Raw genomic sequence first — 12,606 nt, forward strand, 5'->3', positions numbered from 1 at the left:
GTGCCATTCTCCATGCTGACTGATCCTCTTACATTTGACAAATATTCAGGATTCTACTACTTTTCATTGTTGGAAGAAACCAACAATCTGATTGGCTATTATGAAAGGAAAGAAACAATCTGATTGGCCATTAATTGTTGTATTTCGATACTGTTGTAATAATCAACATGTAGTCAATAGATACAGTAATTTTGTACCTCTGTAAACCAAACAACTAACATTATCAAAACCCGGTTCTGGAATATCACTATTTATAGGGGCAGGTTGACTTTAAAAATGCTGAATGTTTCTTCTGATATTACAGTTTTGGTGCGTTTATACATACAGACTTGGGAGCCATGGTGGCTAAGTGGGTAAGACGCTGGCTCGCTAGCCTGAAGGTTGTGTGTGCGATCCCTGCATTAGCCAAGAAAGTTCATCGGGATTTTCCGACGTGGTTTTCCCTTGTCAGTGGTGCAGGACGGAGGGCCTGACAAAGACAGTGGTCTTGTCGTTCGGATGGGACACAAAAAACGAGGTCCCGTGTATACATTGGCGTGCATGTAAAAGATCCCTCGACAGTTGGAATTCGATATAAAAGTAGGCCAAATTGTCGCCCGGGTAAAAATTTCCCTTATAGCACACAGTATGGCGTATGCCTGTCTTCATTAGCCCATTCGGAGCAGAACAGTAGGACGTTACACCCTGTTTCATTTCAATTTTTCAATACAAAATATCTTGTGACCTATGACCAAAAACATGATTTATTAGGTTATATATGATGATGGTAGCACCTCTAAGAAGAAGGTCTTGAATCTCAGCGTTGGCCGAGAAAGTACCTCAGGATTTTCCAGTTAGGTTTCCCCCTGGTCAGTGGTCGAAGACGAAGTCTAGTCCTTCAGATCGGATGGAAAACTGATATCCTGTTTACATGTAAGCATGTTAAAAAAGACGTCTTGACACATCTTTGTTAGCCCAGTAGGTGCATGACAGTTGGACTAAAACCCTGAGATCTTAAGTTACGATGGTGTGGTTCAAAACCTACATGTAAGTACATCAGGACCTGGAATCTAGAGAGAGAGGGAGTAAGGGGGGTCAACATCCCCTAAGCACAAACTTGATCATTTTGGGGCTAACATGGTTCAATGTTATTTCAATAATTTGCTTGTGCGTAGGGGTCTTTACCAGTGGGAGAAAACCGAAGGCCCGGGGGAAACCCAAATGGTTGGACAGTCGACCCTACTCATTTTAACATACAAGTGGGAAATCTAAACCACACCACTTGACTCAATGACAGACCTTCTGATCCAACGCGCACACGTTAACCCCCTTGGAATCAGGAGTAGAATATACAGACAAATAATAGTGATAAAAAGTGGAATTTATTATTGCGTATCTGCAATGAAGAGTTTCATCTATCTTTACAAACTGAAGATCGCGTCAAAAAAAAGCATGTGTGCGACAGGTAATAAAGTTATAATGCACCAAGTCATCCAACATATTGGCTTAAGACCTGGTTATCCCAAGTGTCAATGACTAGTTTCGTTTGTATTGAATACTTCGTACTAATTTGAATTCAGTGACTCTGAAAATCATTTAATCTTCACATATTCTGAATGAAAGATCCATCTCCATTAGCCCAGTAATACAGGCCTGGAAATAACAGTTTTATGTCAATAAAAAAGACAAATCAGTGCCGGACAAAATGACAGGCACCAGAGGTTTAGTGCCTGACAAAGCCTGAATCTGTGCCAGACATTGTCAGTGAAAGGTGCCTTATTTCCAGGCTTGCAGTAATAGTAGAACAGTAGAATGAAAGATTCAGTATTTTTAATGGTCAGACATGTCTCTTTGTCTGTGTAGAAAGGAGTTTTGATAGTGCATGGTATATATTAATGTGTTATATAGATGTACAGACACGAAGCCTGTCGTAATCGTCATATCATCATTATTATGTTTTCAGTAGAATCCTGGGTTGTTTTATGTTTCATTTTGCTTTTGCTTGGTTTATTATTGTGAACATTTCATCATACCAGAGGATACAGTCTAGTTGGATCTGTACTGCTTTTTATTTCCCTTCATTTAGATCTTAGAATATCATGGCACTTCATAAACAGATCTTCACTGCCTTTTATTTCCTAATCTTCACAGGTGTAATGGATTCTATAGGAATTAAATAATTAAAATTTGTAGGACGTCATCCATTCAAACATGTCGCCAAATATTTTTAGTGGGATTTTCTGGTATTGCTTTATCAGACGTTACCTCAAATTGTTTTCTTGCTGTGCTATCTTCTGGCATCTCTACCTGAAACCAGAAGTTTCATAGCATTACAAGAAAGGTACTGCCAGAAAATTGTACTAAAATAGACATTTTAGGGTCCAGCCTTGTTTGATAGATGACTCTACTCCTCACTCCTGCTATTACATCTATCTTAATCTACATTAAAATATAATACACATGCAAGACCTTATTCACAGAAACTTCAAACTAAATGTTTTTAGAAGGCAACTTTTTCATTGGTCTAGAGTTAAATTTGTACAAATTTTAAGGCTCAACCAATGAAAATTACAACATCTCTAAAGTGATTGAGTTCAAAGATTTTGTGAAAAGGTGCCAGAACAAAACAAAATCGTATCGTTCGCATGAACTAAACGAGTTCACTCCACCACCACATTGGTCATTTGCAATTTTTCGGATTATATCTATTTGCTCACGCCTTAATTTATGCTTAAATGTACTGGGATTGATATTTGAACATTTAATTAAGATAAAACCAATAATTAGATTAAAAAGAGGCCTACAAAATATTTTAGTCAACATTTTGCGTGGTGCTGGCTTGTTTATACCATCTGAAAAGGATGCCAAATTTTTCAAATTTTGAATTCGTCATTGTAAATACTGAATGGAATTGCAACCATTTTTGAACTGCTATTCCTTTTAGAGATTCAGCGTTTACAATGTTGTATTTTACGTTACCCTTCCTCTCTCACCACTATTTTGTAAGGATGGAACTGTAATCGTTCTGTATTACTAAACTAAACACCATATCCACTATTAGATAGCAATGATATTTCTAGTCTGGGACCAATCATATGTTTGGCCAAAATCAATAAGGCAGTGGGAAGGCCAAGCTTTTAATTTTCATGACATTAAATTCATACAATATATTCTAATGCACAAAACACATCATATTATATATACATGCTCTACATTTCATCAGTGTCGCAATGTCACTAACATTTCCAAGGCTTATTTGTGTGTGTTTTTTTGATAACCTGTTTCGCTGAACTCTTTTATTATCATTTAATATAGATATTTATAATTGCGTTTTGTAATACTGTTCGGAGCTAACCTTTTAAAATTCAACCGTGTAATTTTTCCTTCCATAAGAATTTTAATCAGAGAAGAACTCTATTGTAATTGATACTTTAGATAAATGCAAAACTTTTTAAAATTCTCCCTGGTAATTGTATGAACAAATAATTTTCCCATCCATAAGATTAATAAGAATTGTAGGCTTATTTTGATAATGATGTAAATAAACCCCACTCTGAAAAACCTTAATATTAATTCGTTGAAATAACAAAAAAATTTCCCATTCATAAGAATTTTAGGCTGTAATTTTGCTGCATGTAAAAGATCACTTGACAGTTGGAATTCGATATAAGAGTAGGCCACTGTCCGGGCAAAATTTCCCTCATAGCACACTAATATGCCCGTCTTCATTAGCCCAGTTCGGAGCAGAACAGTAGGACGTTAAACCCAATTTCATTTCAATAATGTTTTGAGAAAAATCCATCATAATTGAGTACAGTTGGCATGATCGTTTGAAGTAAAACATAAAATGGAAGAGAATTGGCAACTTTTGATCATTGATATACAAGATAACCCATTTCTTTGATGATAATGTTATATATTTTTTGTGGTGAAAGGGGTTTTTGGGTCTAACTAAGCTTTTAAAACTAGAGTGTAAAGCTTACATTGCTCTTTGATGTAAGTTTCTGGTGACTTATGTTTATGATAATTGCCATGATAAATATAAATACTAAAGTATTGCAGGTCTGACTATGTATTACTTATATCTGTACAAGTGTTGTATTTGTATATATTGGATTTTTATTTATCAAATTTCTATGTTTTTGTCTGAAACTTTCAGAAAAACAGATTTTGTTTTTCTGTAGATTACTTTCATTTCATCCATCCATCCATTCGCCCGATTACTGATTCTCGTTAGTAATATATCAAACATAACCAAAGATTGAATGCCATTTCTAATTATTTTCTAGTCGCATGTATTTGAGATTAGCAAAAACCCACATGGTTAATGATAATCTCAACGAGAATTTCAAAGTTAGAATATGTAACCAATAATTAAAACCATTTTGAGAAACTATTTCAAATTTCCATACCTGATTTAATCTGTGATAATAAAGAGAATGAACCTTGTGAGTTTCAAAAATAAAGTAATTATCAACATTTCATAGGGTAGCTTATCTGAATTTGTTTAAAGATGGCCTATCCATATATGTATACATGATGACAACCAGATTTTAATCTGTTTATAGTCTAAAAACTGTACTTGAAAAAATTAGACCATGGCCTGGTGTGAAAATAAGACTGTAAAGTCTGAAATTTGGACTGCATTTTTGAACAGTTTGAAATTTGGATTGTGGCTTTGTGCGTAATCTGAAGAGCAGACTCTTTATAGTTTGAAATTTGGACTGTATTTCTGTATTTTCTGAAATTTGGACTGTATTTCTCAACAGTCTAAAAACCAGACTATCTCTTTTTTGATCTGAAAACTGGTCTGTAACTATTTTAGTGAGAAAACTGGACTGTATCATCTGTGTATATCACCATGTCATATAGTCATCCTCCCCCTCCACAACTATTTATATGTTATTTATTTAAATGTGTGTGTTTATATATAGTTTACAAACTTCACTTAAATAATGGTGTAGGATTACTAACACTAGATCATTATACTCTCCTTTATCAATATTTTGAAAGTTAATTATTCTGAAATTAGATGTACCCTGTGTTTTGAACCATCCAAATATTAGGACACACCAATTGGATTTTCTGTTCTTCGGGAACTTGGTTGCTCTTCTCAAAAGCTTTTAGTTTCAAATATTTAAGTTTTGAAATTTTATGCCTAAAGACCCAGAACAACTAAAAATTGAATGGGTTTGTCCTTAGTTTAGAATATGGACATTTTGTTTAGAATATGGACATTTAGTTTAGAAAATGAGTGATCCTCAAAATTATTTTTAAGAAATGGGACTTGTTGATTTCTAATTGATTTTTATGTACAAATAGCAATTATTGATAAACTTATTTTTGATTAGTAGTGAGTCTTTGTAGTATATTTCAAAAGTCCCATAAAAAAAAAAAGTCTCCGATCTCTTTAAAAAAAATGTGTAAAATCATTGATCCAAATGTATTTTCACTATTCATTTATTCAGTTATAGAATGATATTTTAGGAACAGAAAAAAAAAATGAAAATTAAAATAGATTTGTGAATCTTTCATTTTGATTTTTATCGAACTGTTGAAATAGACTGTAGTTATTGTTAAACTATAGAACATGTAGTTGTATTTTTATAGAACTATAGTTATTATTATTATTAAACTATGTAATGTGAAGTTGTATTTAATGTGTGATATATTGTTTATTTAACAGAGATTATGGTGAATATGGGATACAATCGTAGAGATATAGAAGAGTCATTAAAACTACAAAAATATGATGATATACAAGCAACCTATTTATTATTAGGACGAAGAACAACAGATGTAAGTCTTGTAACCATTGTAATCAGGTCTGTGGTAATCGAATAGTTTGGGCATTGAACTCAGAACTAGAAATGTTTTTTGGGTAGCCACTATGGCTACTGTCATAGACTTTGTCAGATGTAAATTGTCACACAACATAATATTATGATAAGACAGTTGTGTGATAGTTTCTGACTGACAATCTTTTTCTGTTGTGGTTCGCCCTTGTCAGTGATGCAGGACGGAGGGCCTGACAAGGACAGCTGTCTAGTCATTCAGATGGGATGAAAAACCGAGGTCCAGTGTACATATTGGCGTGCATATAAAAAATCCCTTGACAGTTGGAAGTCGATATAAGAGTAGGCCGTGGTGCAACTGTCCGTGCAAAATTTCCCTCTTAGCCCGTCTTCATTAGCCCAGTTCGGAGCAGAACAGTAGGACGTTAAACCCCATTTCATTATCATTTAGCAAGTGCCTTCTGTCCAGGCTTGCTCATAGCGCACTACATGCCATATATTCGTCATTAATAGCCTGGTTGGGGCAAAACAAGAAAACTTTAAACCACATTCCAGAACTGTTTTGACTCCAGGCATGGCTCAGTTGAAACATGACATGGTTAGTGTATCTGAGTGAAGATGAGGAAATCGTACCTTCAAGATTCACACATTGCTAGTAAGAATTTGTACCTGTAACTTACCTTTTATTTTACAGTTAGAGGGAAGTAACTCAGGAAGCAATTTGTCTTTGCGACATTTACCTCTGACCCCAAGTCGTCCGCACAGCGAAAATAACGCAAACCAGTCTCCTAACAAAGTCACGCGCAGCCAGTCAGCAACAAGCAGTTCTTCGGGGAGGTCACAGCGGCGGTCGAGTCACGGTGGGGAGTTCAATACTAATATTAAACGTAGGTGTAGATTGGTGGCTTGTAGCAATATCCGTATGGTTCATTACTTGATATCTCCGAATTATGTAGGTAGGCCCAAATATACCCCATTGACTTCCTTTACTTTGATATCACAAGAAACAGACAGTGAAGGAATAACTTATATAGACTTGGGTACAAATATTCGGAGAGAAGACATAAAAATGATTTTAGTTTAAAAAAAAAATGGATAAATTATGATTGAGTATAAATGTATTTAGAAAACCCAAGATGATTATTTGTTGATCAATACCAAGAAAAGCTGGGCTTCAAAAATTTATTTTATTACCCAAAGATTGATCAATATGGGTAAATTCCTTTTGTAAAATTTAATACAAGGTACAATTTTTATGGATACATAGTTTATTACTATGCAACGTTTTGAAGAGGATTCTCTCTTCTTGATCAAGAATGACCAACAAATATATACAAAATATGAAATAACAATGAAAAACAATCAAAACTTAACACCTTTGACTTGGGGTCATTTATTACTAAACCTGCACAAGAAAATGACCATTCTCGGTCATTTAATTGTTTTTAATTGTTACATATTCTGTATCTGTTTGTCCACCATTCACATAATGGTATTATATGCTTGATAAAGTGGAGAGTATCCTTGTCAAAACGGTGCCTAGGAATAAATTCTATGATTGTACTGTATCCACAAAATTGTACCTTGTGTTCAAAAAAGATGTACAATAGTGCGTTTGAGGAAGTTAAATGTTTTTTTTTACTTTACTCAAGAAGGTAATGAACCATACTTTAACGTAACCTTTTAGTTTGTAATATTAATTAACACCACAGAAAGAAAAAAATCAAAAAATCATTTCAAATTTTTACATGTCATAATGTACTTCTTGAAAGTCAGGATTTTGAATCAACTTTTCATCTTCAGAAGAAGTTAAGTTTGTTTGATTGCTTTTTTCCCATGCTTATGAATTATTTTGTAGTTCTAGAAACGAAAAGACTAGATTGTTGTATGGAGTCTGTGTTTTATTTTGATTTCACTTTTGTTAAAATTTCGCTACATTCTGCTTAAAATTGTGGACACCTGATATGGTTCAATTTCCTCTGGGTTTAACAGAGGAAAGGGAAACAACTCTTTACAATTCACTATGGATAGTTGTTTTCATTTGACTTTAATCTGTGTCAAGTCAACAAAGAGTTGACCATTGTCAAAATAGGATTAGCTGAAATTTGCTGTTATCGATACAGGGGATAGTTTCTCCCGGGTCCAATGGCAGTGTTTGCCAAGAAAGTTTCACAAAATTTTACATCCTTTTTGTCCCTGTCGCATAGGTAGAATCACAGATTTCCAGGCAAAGCACATTACATGTTGTATGCCGGATTTCATTAACCAAGTTAGTGCAGAAAAATATGAAGTTAAACCCCAATTCATGTCGTACCATATTGCATCAAGATCCTTGCTTGATTTAACATGGTATTCCCCTAACAAAGAGTCCAACCTCGTGGGTTTTCTCCGGGTCCTCCGGATTCCTCCCACTGCTAAAGACCCCTACGCGCAAGCGAATTACGTAAATAAAGATTTAAACCATATGTTAGTCCCCACATGACCTAGTTTGTGTCGAGTGGACGTTAAACCCCATTTCTCTCTCTCTCTCCCTAACAAAGAAAAGTCAATAAACCATTACAGGAATATTATGATCCATATTTTAATTAGACTGCAGGGGTACACTTGATTAAAATTTACAAGTAGCATCTAAATTATTATTATTAATAATATGGTTATGGGAAATGTATTGTAAATTTGTTGTAGAGGATACACCATATATTTATTTTTTTTGCACAAGAAATCAATCACTGCACCTAATATTTGAGGGATATTTGGATTATAACCAATAACAGTCTTCACAATTTTTAAGTATGAAAAGTATTATGATATATTCGCCCCTTGACTATTATAGAGTTTTTTGTCTTACAGACTGCTAAATGTACTGCTAAGTGTAACATGTACTGTGAATTTAATTCATAAATGGTAAATCAAGACTTAGTCTCGATTATCAAGTACCGTTGCTACGATGATAAGCAATCTATGCTGCAACTTGACAAAACTTCTTTGGGGGGGGGGGGCCGGGGTGGATGGCCGAATGGTGCTGAATCACAAGGTCTGTCATTGAGTCAACTGCCATGGTTTCGATCCCCGGTTTGTATGTTACAAGAAAAAGGGTCGTGGGTTTTGTCCGGGTCCTCCGGTTTCCTCCCACTGCTAAAGACCCCTACGCGCGAGAGAATTATTGAAAAAAAAAATTGAACTATGTGTTAGTTCCGAAATGACCTAGTTTGTGTTGAGTGGACGTTAAACTCCCTACTCCTTGTCACGTCGTCATATGAAAGTCAAGGGAAATATGTCATAATACTTTGCACATTTGACTGGTGTGAAGATGAACAATTACCGGCTTGTTGAATGCTTATTTTATAATTATGTCAATTTATTTCTGTAGTAGTATTAGAGGGTTGTTATATTTTATTTAATTATATAAAATATAGAACATTTCTTTAAATTGCAGAATTTATTATTAATTTTCACCATTTTGATTTGAAAGTCTTGTGCCATCATCAAGATAGTGCAAATTTATATTCCTTATAGATGGCCTAGATTTATAGCTTTGAATTTGTTTAACACATCAATTTTTAGAAGAAAAGAAAATACTTTCATTGATTGAAGTTTCTCATTAATCATTTTCACTTCAATTTTAATTTGGTTTATTTCACATATTAGCTTATTCAAAATTCATAAAAGTTTTTGTACTCCTGATCAGAAATTGAAATTGAAAGTAGAAATTGACCAGTGATCGATCTTTTAGGTTCTGGTGGTCAACAAGGTACGCAAGCACACCCTCCAGGAAGCAGACGACAGCATACGGTAGACGGCACGTCAACAAAAGAAAGTGCGCTAACAGCAAGAATGAAAACGCCATCTGGTGGTTTGGTCGATTCACCTAAGGTTGGTAAAAAGGTAACCTGTATAAACATTTATCAAGTTATCAGTAATTATTAGGCTTGCTGCTTGTTGTATTTATTTGTGAGTAGTCTTTCTGCATGGTTAGCAAAAGGTGTGAAAGTTTAACATCCCCCTACCCCTCCTCCTCCTCCTCCTCCAAAAAAAACCCAAACCCTTTTATTCCGGTTTCCTCCCACTACTAAAGACCCCTACGCACAAGCGAATTAAAATTAAACCATATGTTAGTCCCAAAATGACCTAGCTTGTGTTGAGTGGACGTTAAACCCCATTTCTCTCTCTCTCTCTCTCTCTCTCTCTCTCTCTCTCTCATTTCTTCTAAGATTATACAAATCTGTTTTTGGATTGGTTTCTATTGGTATAACACCACTATCTTTATATATCTTAGTCATACAAAGAAATAACTCTTCTTTCTTTTTTTGTACACACAGCCCATTCTTCTTGAATTTTTTTGTTCTGGTTTTTGTTTGTTGCTTTGAGACATCTTTATATTTTTTTCTGTTTTCTGTGATATAATTTTAATAAGTAATTGGGAAGGAGGAAAGACATATGGTATCAAAGAAAAAAAGACGTTTGTGAATATTTAATAGTAAAATAGATTTAAAGGATGTATTTAGATCTGTCGATGGTAACGATGCCTTAAAAAAAACCTTCCCACAAAAATTGATGTAGTGCATTTGAACCAAAATTGTCTCCATGTATTTGATAACAGCCTTAACCCTCCTTCCAATTTACTCTCAATAATTCTTTTACTAAACAATTCTTTGTGTTTCCTTATTTGTAATAATAATTCTGCTTCAAGCCTAGATTTATTTACGGGAATTACCAAAGACATGAAAAATTGTGTTTTGTGGAGGCCTTTGATTCATAGAATGATTTTTTTATTCATGAACTTTGTTAATCTCAATTTTTCCTTTAGATGCATTGCATGTTTTTTTTTTCCTGTACAAAATAAACTATCGATGTGCATGTATTCTTATGGGATGTGAAGGGAATCATATTTTAGGTTTTTATTTATTTTATTTTTTTTACAGCTTACTGCCCCAAGTCCAGCCAGGGCTACAATGCCAAGAAAAACAGGTAGTGGTCATTCGACGTCGACATCGTCCACGCCAAAAAATAATAGTGTGATAACGCATGGTCAAGGCCATAATACAAGCATTCCTCGTCGTAGTACCTTCAGTCCAGGAGATAACCGCAACCAGACACCTACGGATAAATCGCGACCGACTAACGGTCAAGACATTAAAAAGTAAGTTTTGATTCCCAATGAATGTTTGTGTGGTATGCTTTTACTTTAGGCCAATAAAAAAATATACCCTTGTTTACGGCTACTTGGCCCCCCAAAATAGGGTCAGTCGGGGAATCTTGCCAATTCGGACTGTTATCAATACCGAAATTTCAGTGGTGGAATTTGTCTGCAGAAAACCACACCAAGACCGAGTTATAGGACCTTGGAAATGAGGTGAGGGGACCAAAAAAGGGTCGGTCAAGTAACCATGAACACAGGTATTTTTTTTGTTTTTGTTATGGCCTTATTTTAATCAATTGTCTGTAGTTTGTAGTACTTTTAACATTGTCTTTGATCAATGATTTGACTATTGCAGTTTTATTTACAAATTTATTATTCTCCCCAGAGATAATTAAAGCCACTGATTGTCAGTTGAGGGATGTTAAATCCCTTGCAAACTAGGGTGGGGTGGGTGGCCGAATGGTTAACGTGTTTGCGTTGCGTCAAGGTCTGTCATTGAGTCATGTGCTTGCACAACTTCATGTGTTTTCTCCGGTTTCCTCCCACTGCTAAAGACCCCTACATGCAGGCAAATGTGGATGTTAAACCCCATTCTCTCTCTCTCTCCCTACAAACAATGCTATTGTGGAAGTTGAATGTCCAAAAGAATTCCATTCCAAACATGGTTCAAATCCGTTCAGTATTTACAAAGATATGATGAACTGAAAATTTCGCAACCATTCAGCATCCTCCACAGACGGCACAGATGACATACACCAGCCAGGCTGTTCTTCAATGATGTTAAGACAGAAGAAATGATGACGTGATAAAATCCATATAAAATAAAGAGAGCTTTAAATGGCCATAACTAACATTAGAAATGATTGATTTGAATCATTTTTGGATTAATATTCTTTTGGATGGAGGGGGGGTCTCGGTGGGCAAGACGCTGGCTTGCTAGCCTGGAGGTCAGGTGTTTGATCCCTGCATCCAGATTTCCCTACGTGGTTCCCCCTTGTCAGTGATGCAGGACGGAGGGCCTGGCAAGGGACAAAATTTGGATGGGACGAAAAACCAAGGTCCCGTGTACACATTGGCGTGCACGTAAAGGATCCCTTGACAGTTAGAATTCGATATAGTGCCGCTGTCCGGGCAAAATTTCGCTCATAGCACACTGTATGGCATACATTTTCTTTTGGATGGGACTACTGAAAGTCTGTAATAGTCGTTTAAATGATGGTAGTAAAACTGCAATAGAAAAGCATGTGATATATGTACCTTTTAGATTTCTTATATTAATATCATCGTACTAACATTGTGCTAAACTTTATATATCATCATTGTTATCGTGGGATGTAGATATAGATGAAAGACTAAAAAAAAAACAAACCTCGTTTTGCTCATTTGTGGCAATGATAAATGATAGGGTCAAAAAGCTGAAATATAGAAGTGCAATGAAAAGGTTTTATTTCGATGAACCATTGTATGGAGTGTTATTCAAATGTTCTTGATCAATAATTCTGCCTATTTTGAAAATATTTCCTTCTGGCAAATCTGGGATTTTGCTCCATTAATACAGTGATAAAAATGATACGCTGAAAACACTCAAATACGAAAGTACAACAAAATTTGTTAGCTCTGTGAACCACTGGCAAAAGCCTTATTAGATGTTATAGAAAGTGTAAGTAAGCATGCCCTGCCTCTGACATGACA

General features: G+C 35.1%; 1 protein-coding gene across 10 annotated transcripts in view; it reads left to right on the forward strand.

Moving 5' to 3' along the window:
- LOC126822419 (serine/threonine-protein kinase MARK2) overlaps positions 1 to 12,606 on the forward strand; it is a 66,830-nt gene that overhangs the window by 34,808 nt on the left and 19,416 nt on the right. For 7 of the 10 annotated variants that reach the window (XM_050551313.2, XM_050551310.2, XM_050551309.2 and 4 more), the window contains 4 exons: positions 5,666 to 5,778; positions 6,469 to 6,661; positions 9,508 to 9,659; positions 10,697 to 10,914. In XM_050551313.2, coding sequence (XP_050407270.1) covers positions 5,666 to 5,778; positions 6,469 to 6,661; positions 9,508 to 9,659; positions 10,697 to 10,914 — 676 coding nt within the window. Of the gene's footprint in view, positions 1 to 5,665; positions 5,779 to 6,468; positions 6,662 to 9,507; positions 9,660 to 10,696; positions 10,915 to 12,606 lie in introns of those variants that run through there. The other 3 variants (XM_050551311.2, XM_050551312.2, XM_056101320.1) reach the window with 3 other exon arrangements.

This window comes from Patella vulgata, chromosome 5 (assembly GCF_932274485.2).
Source record: "Patella vulgata chromosome 5, xgPatVulg1.2, whole genome shotgun sequence".
In the NCBI taxonomy this organism is placed as follows: Eukaryota; Metazoa; Mollusca; class Gastropoda; family Patellidae; genus Patella; species Patella vulgata.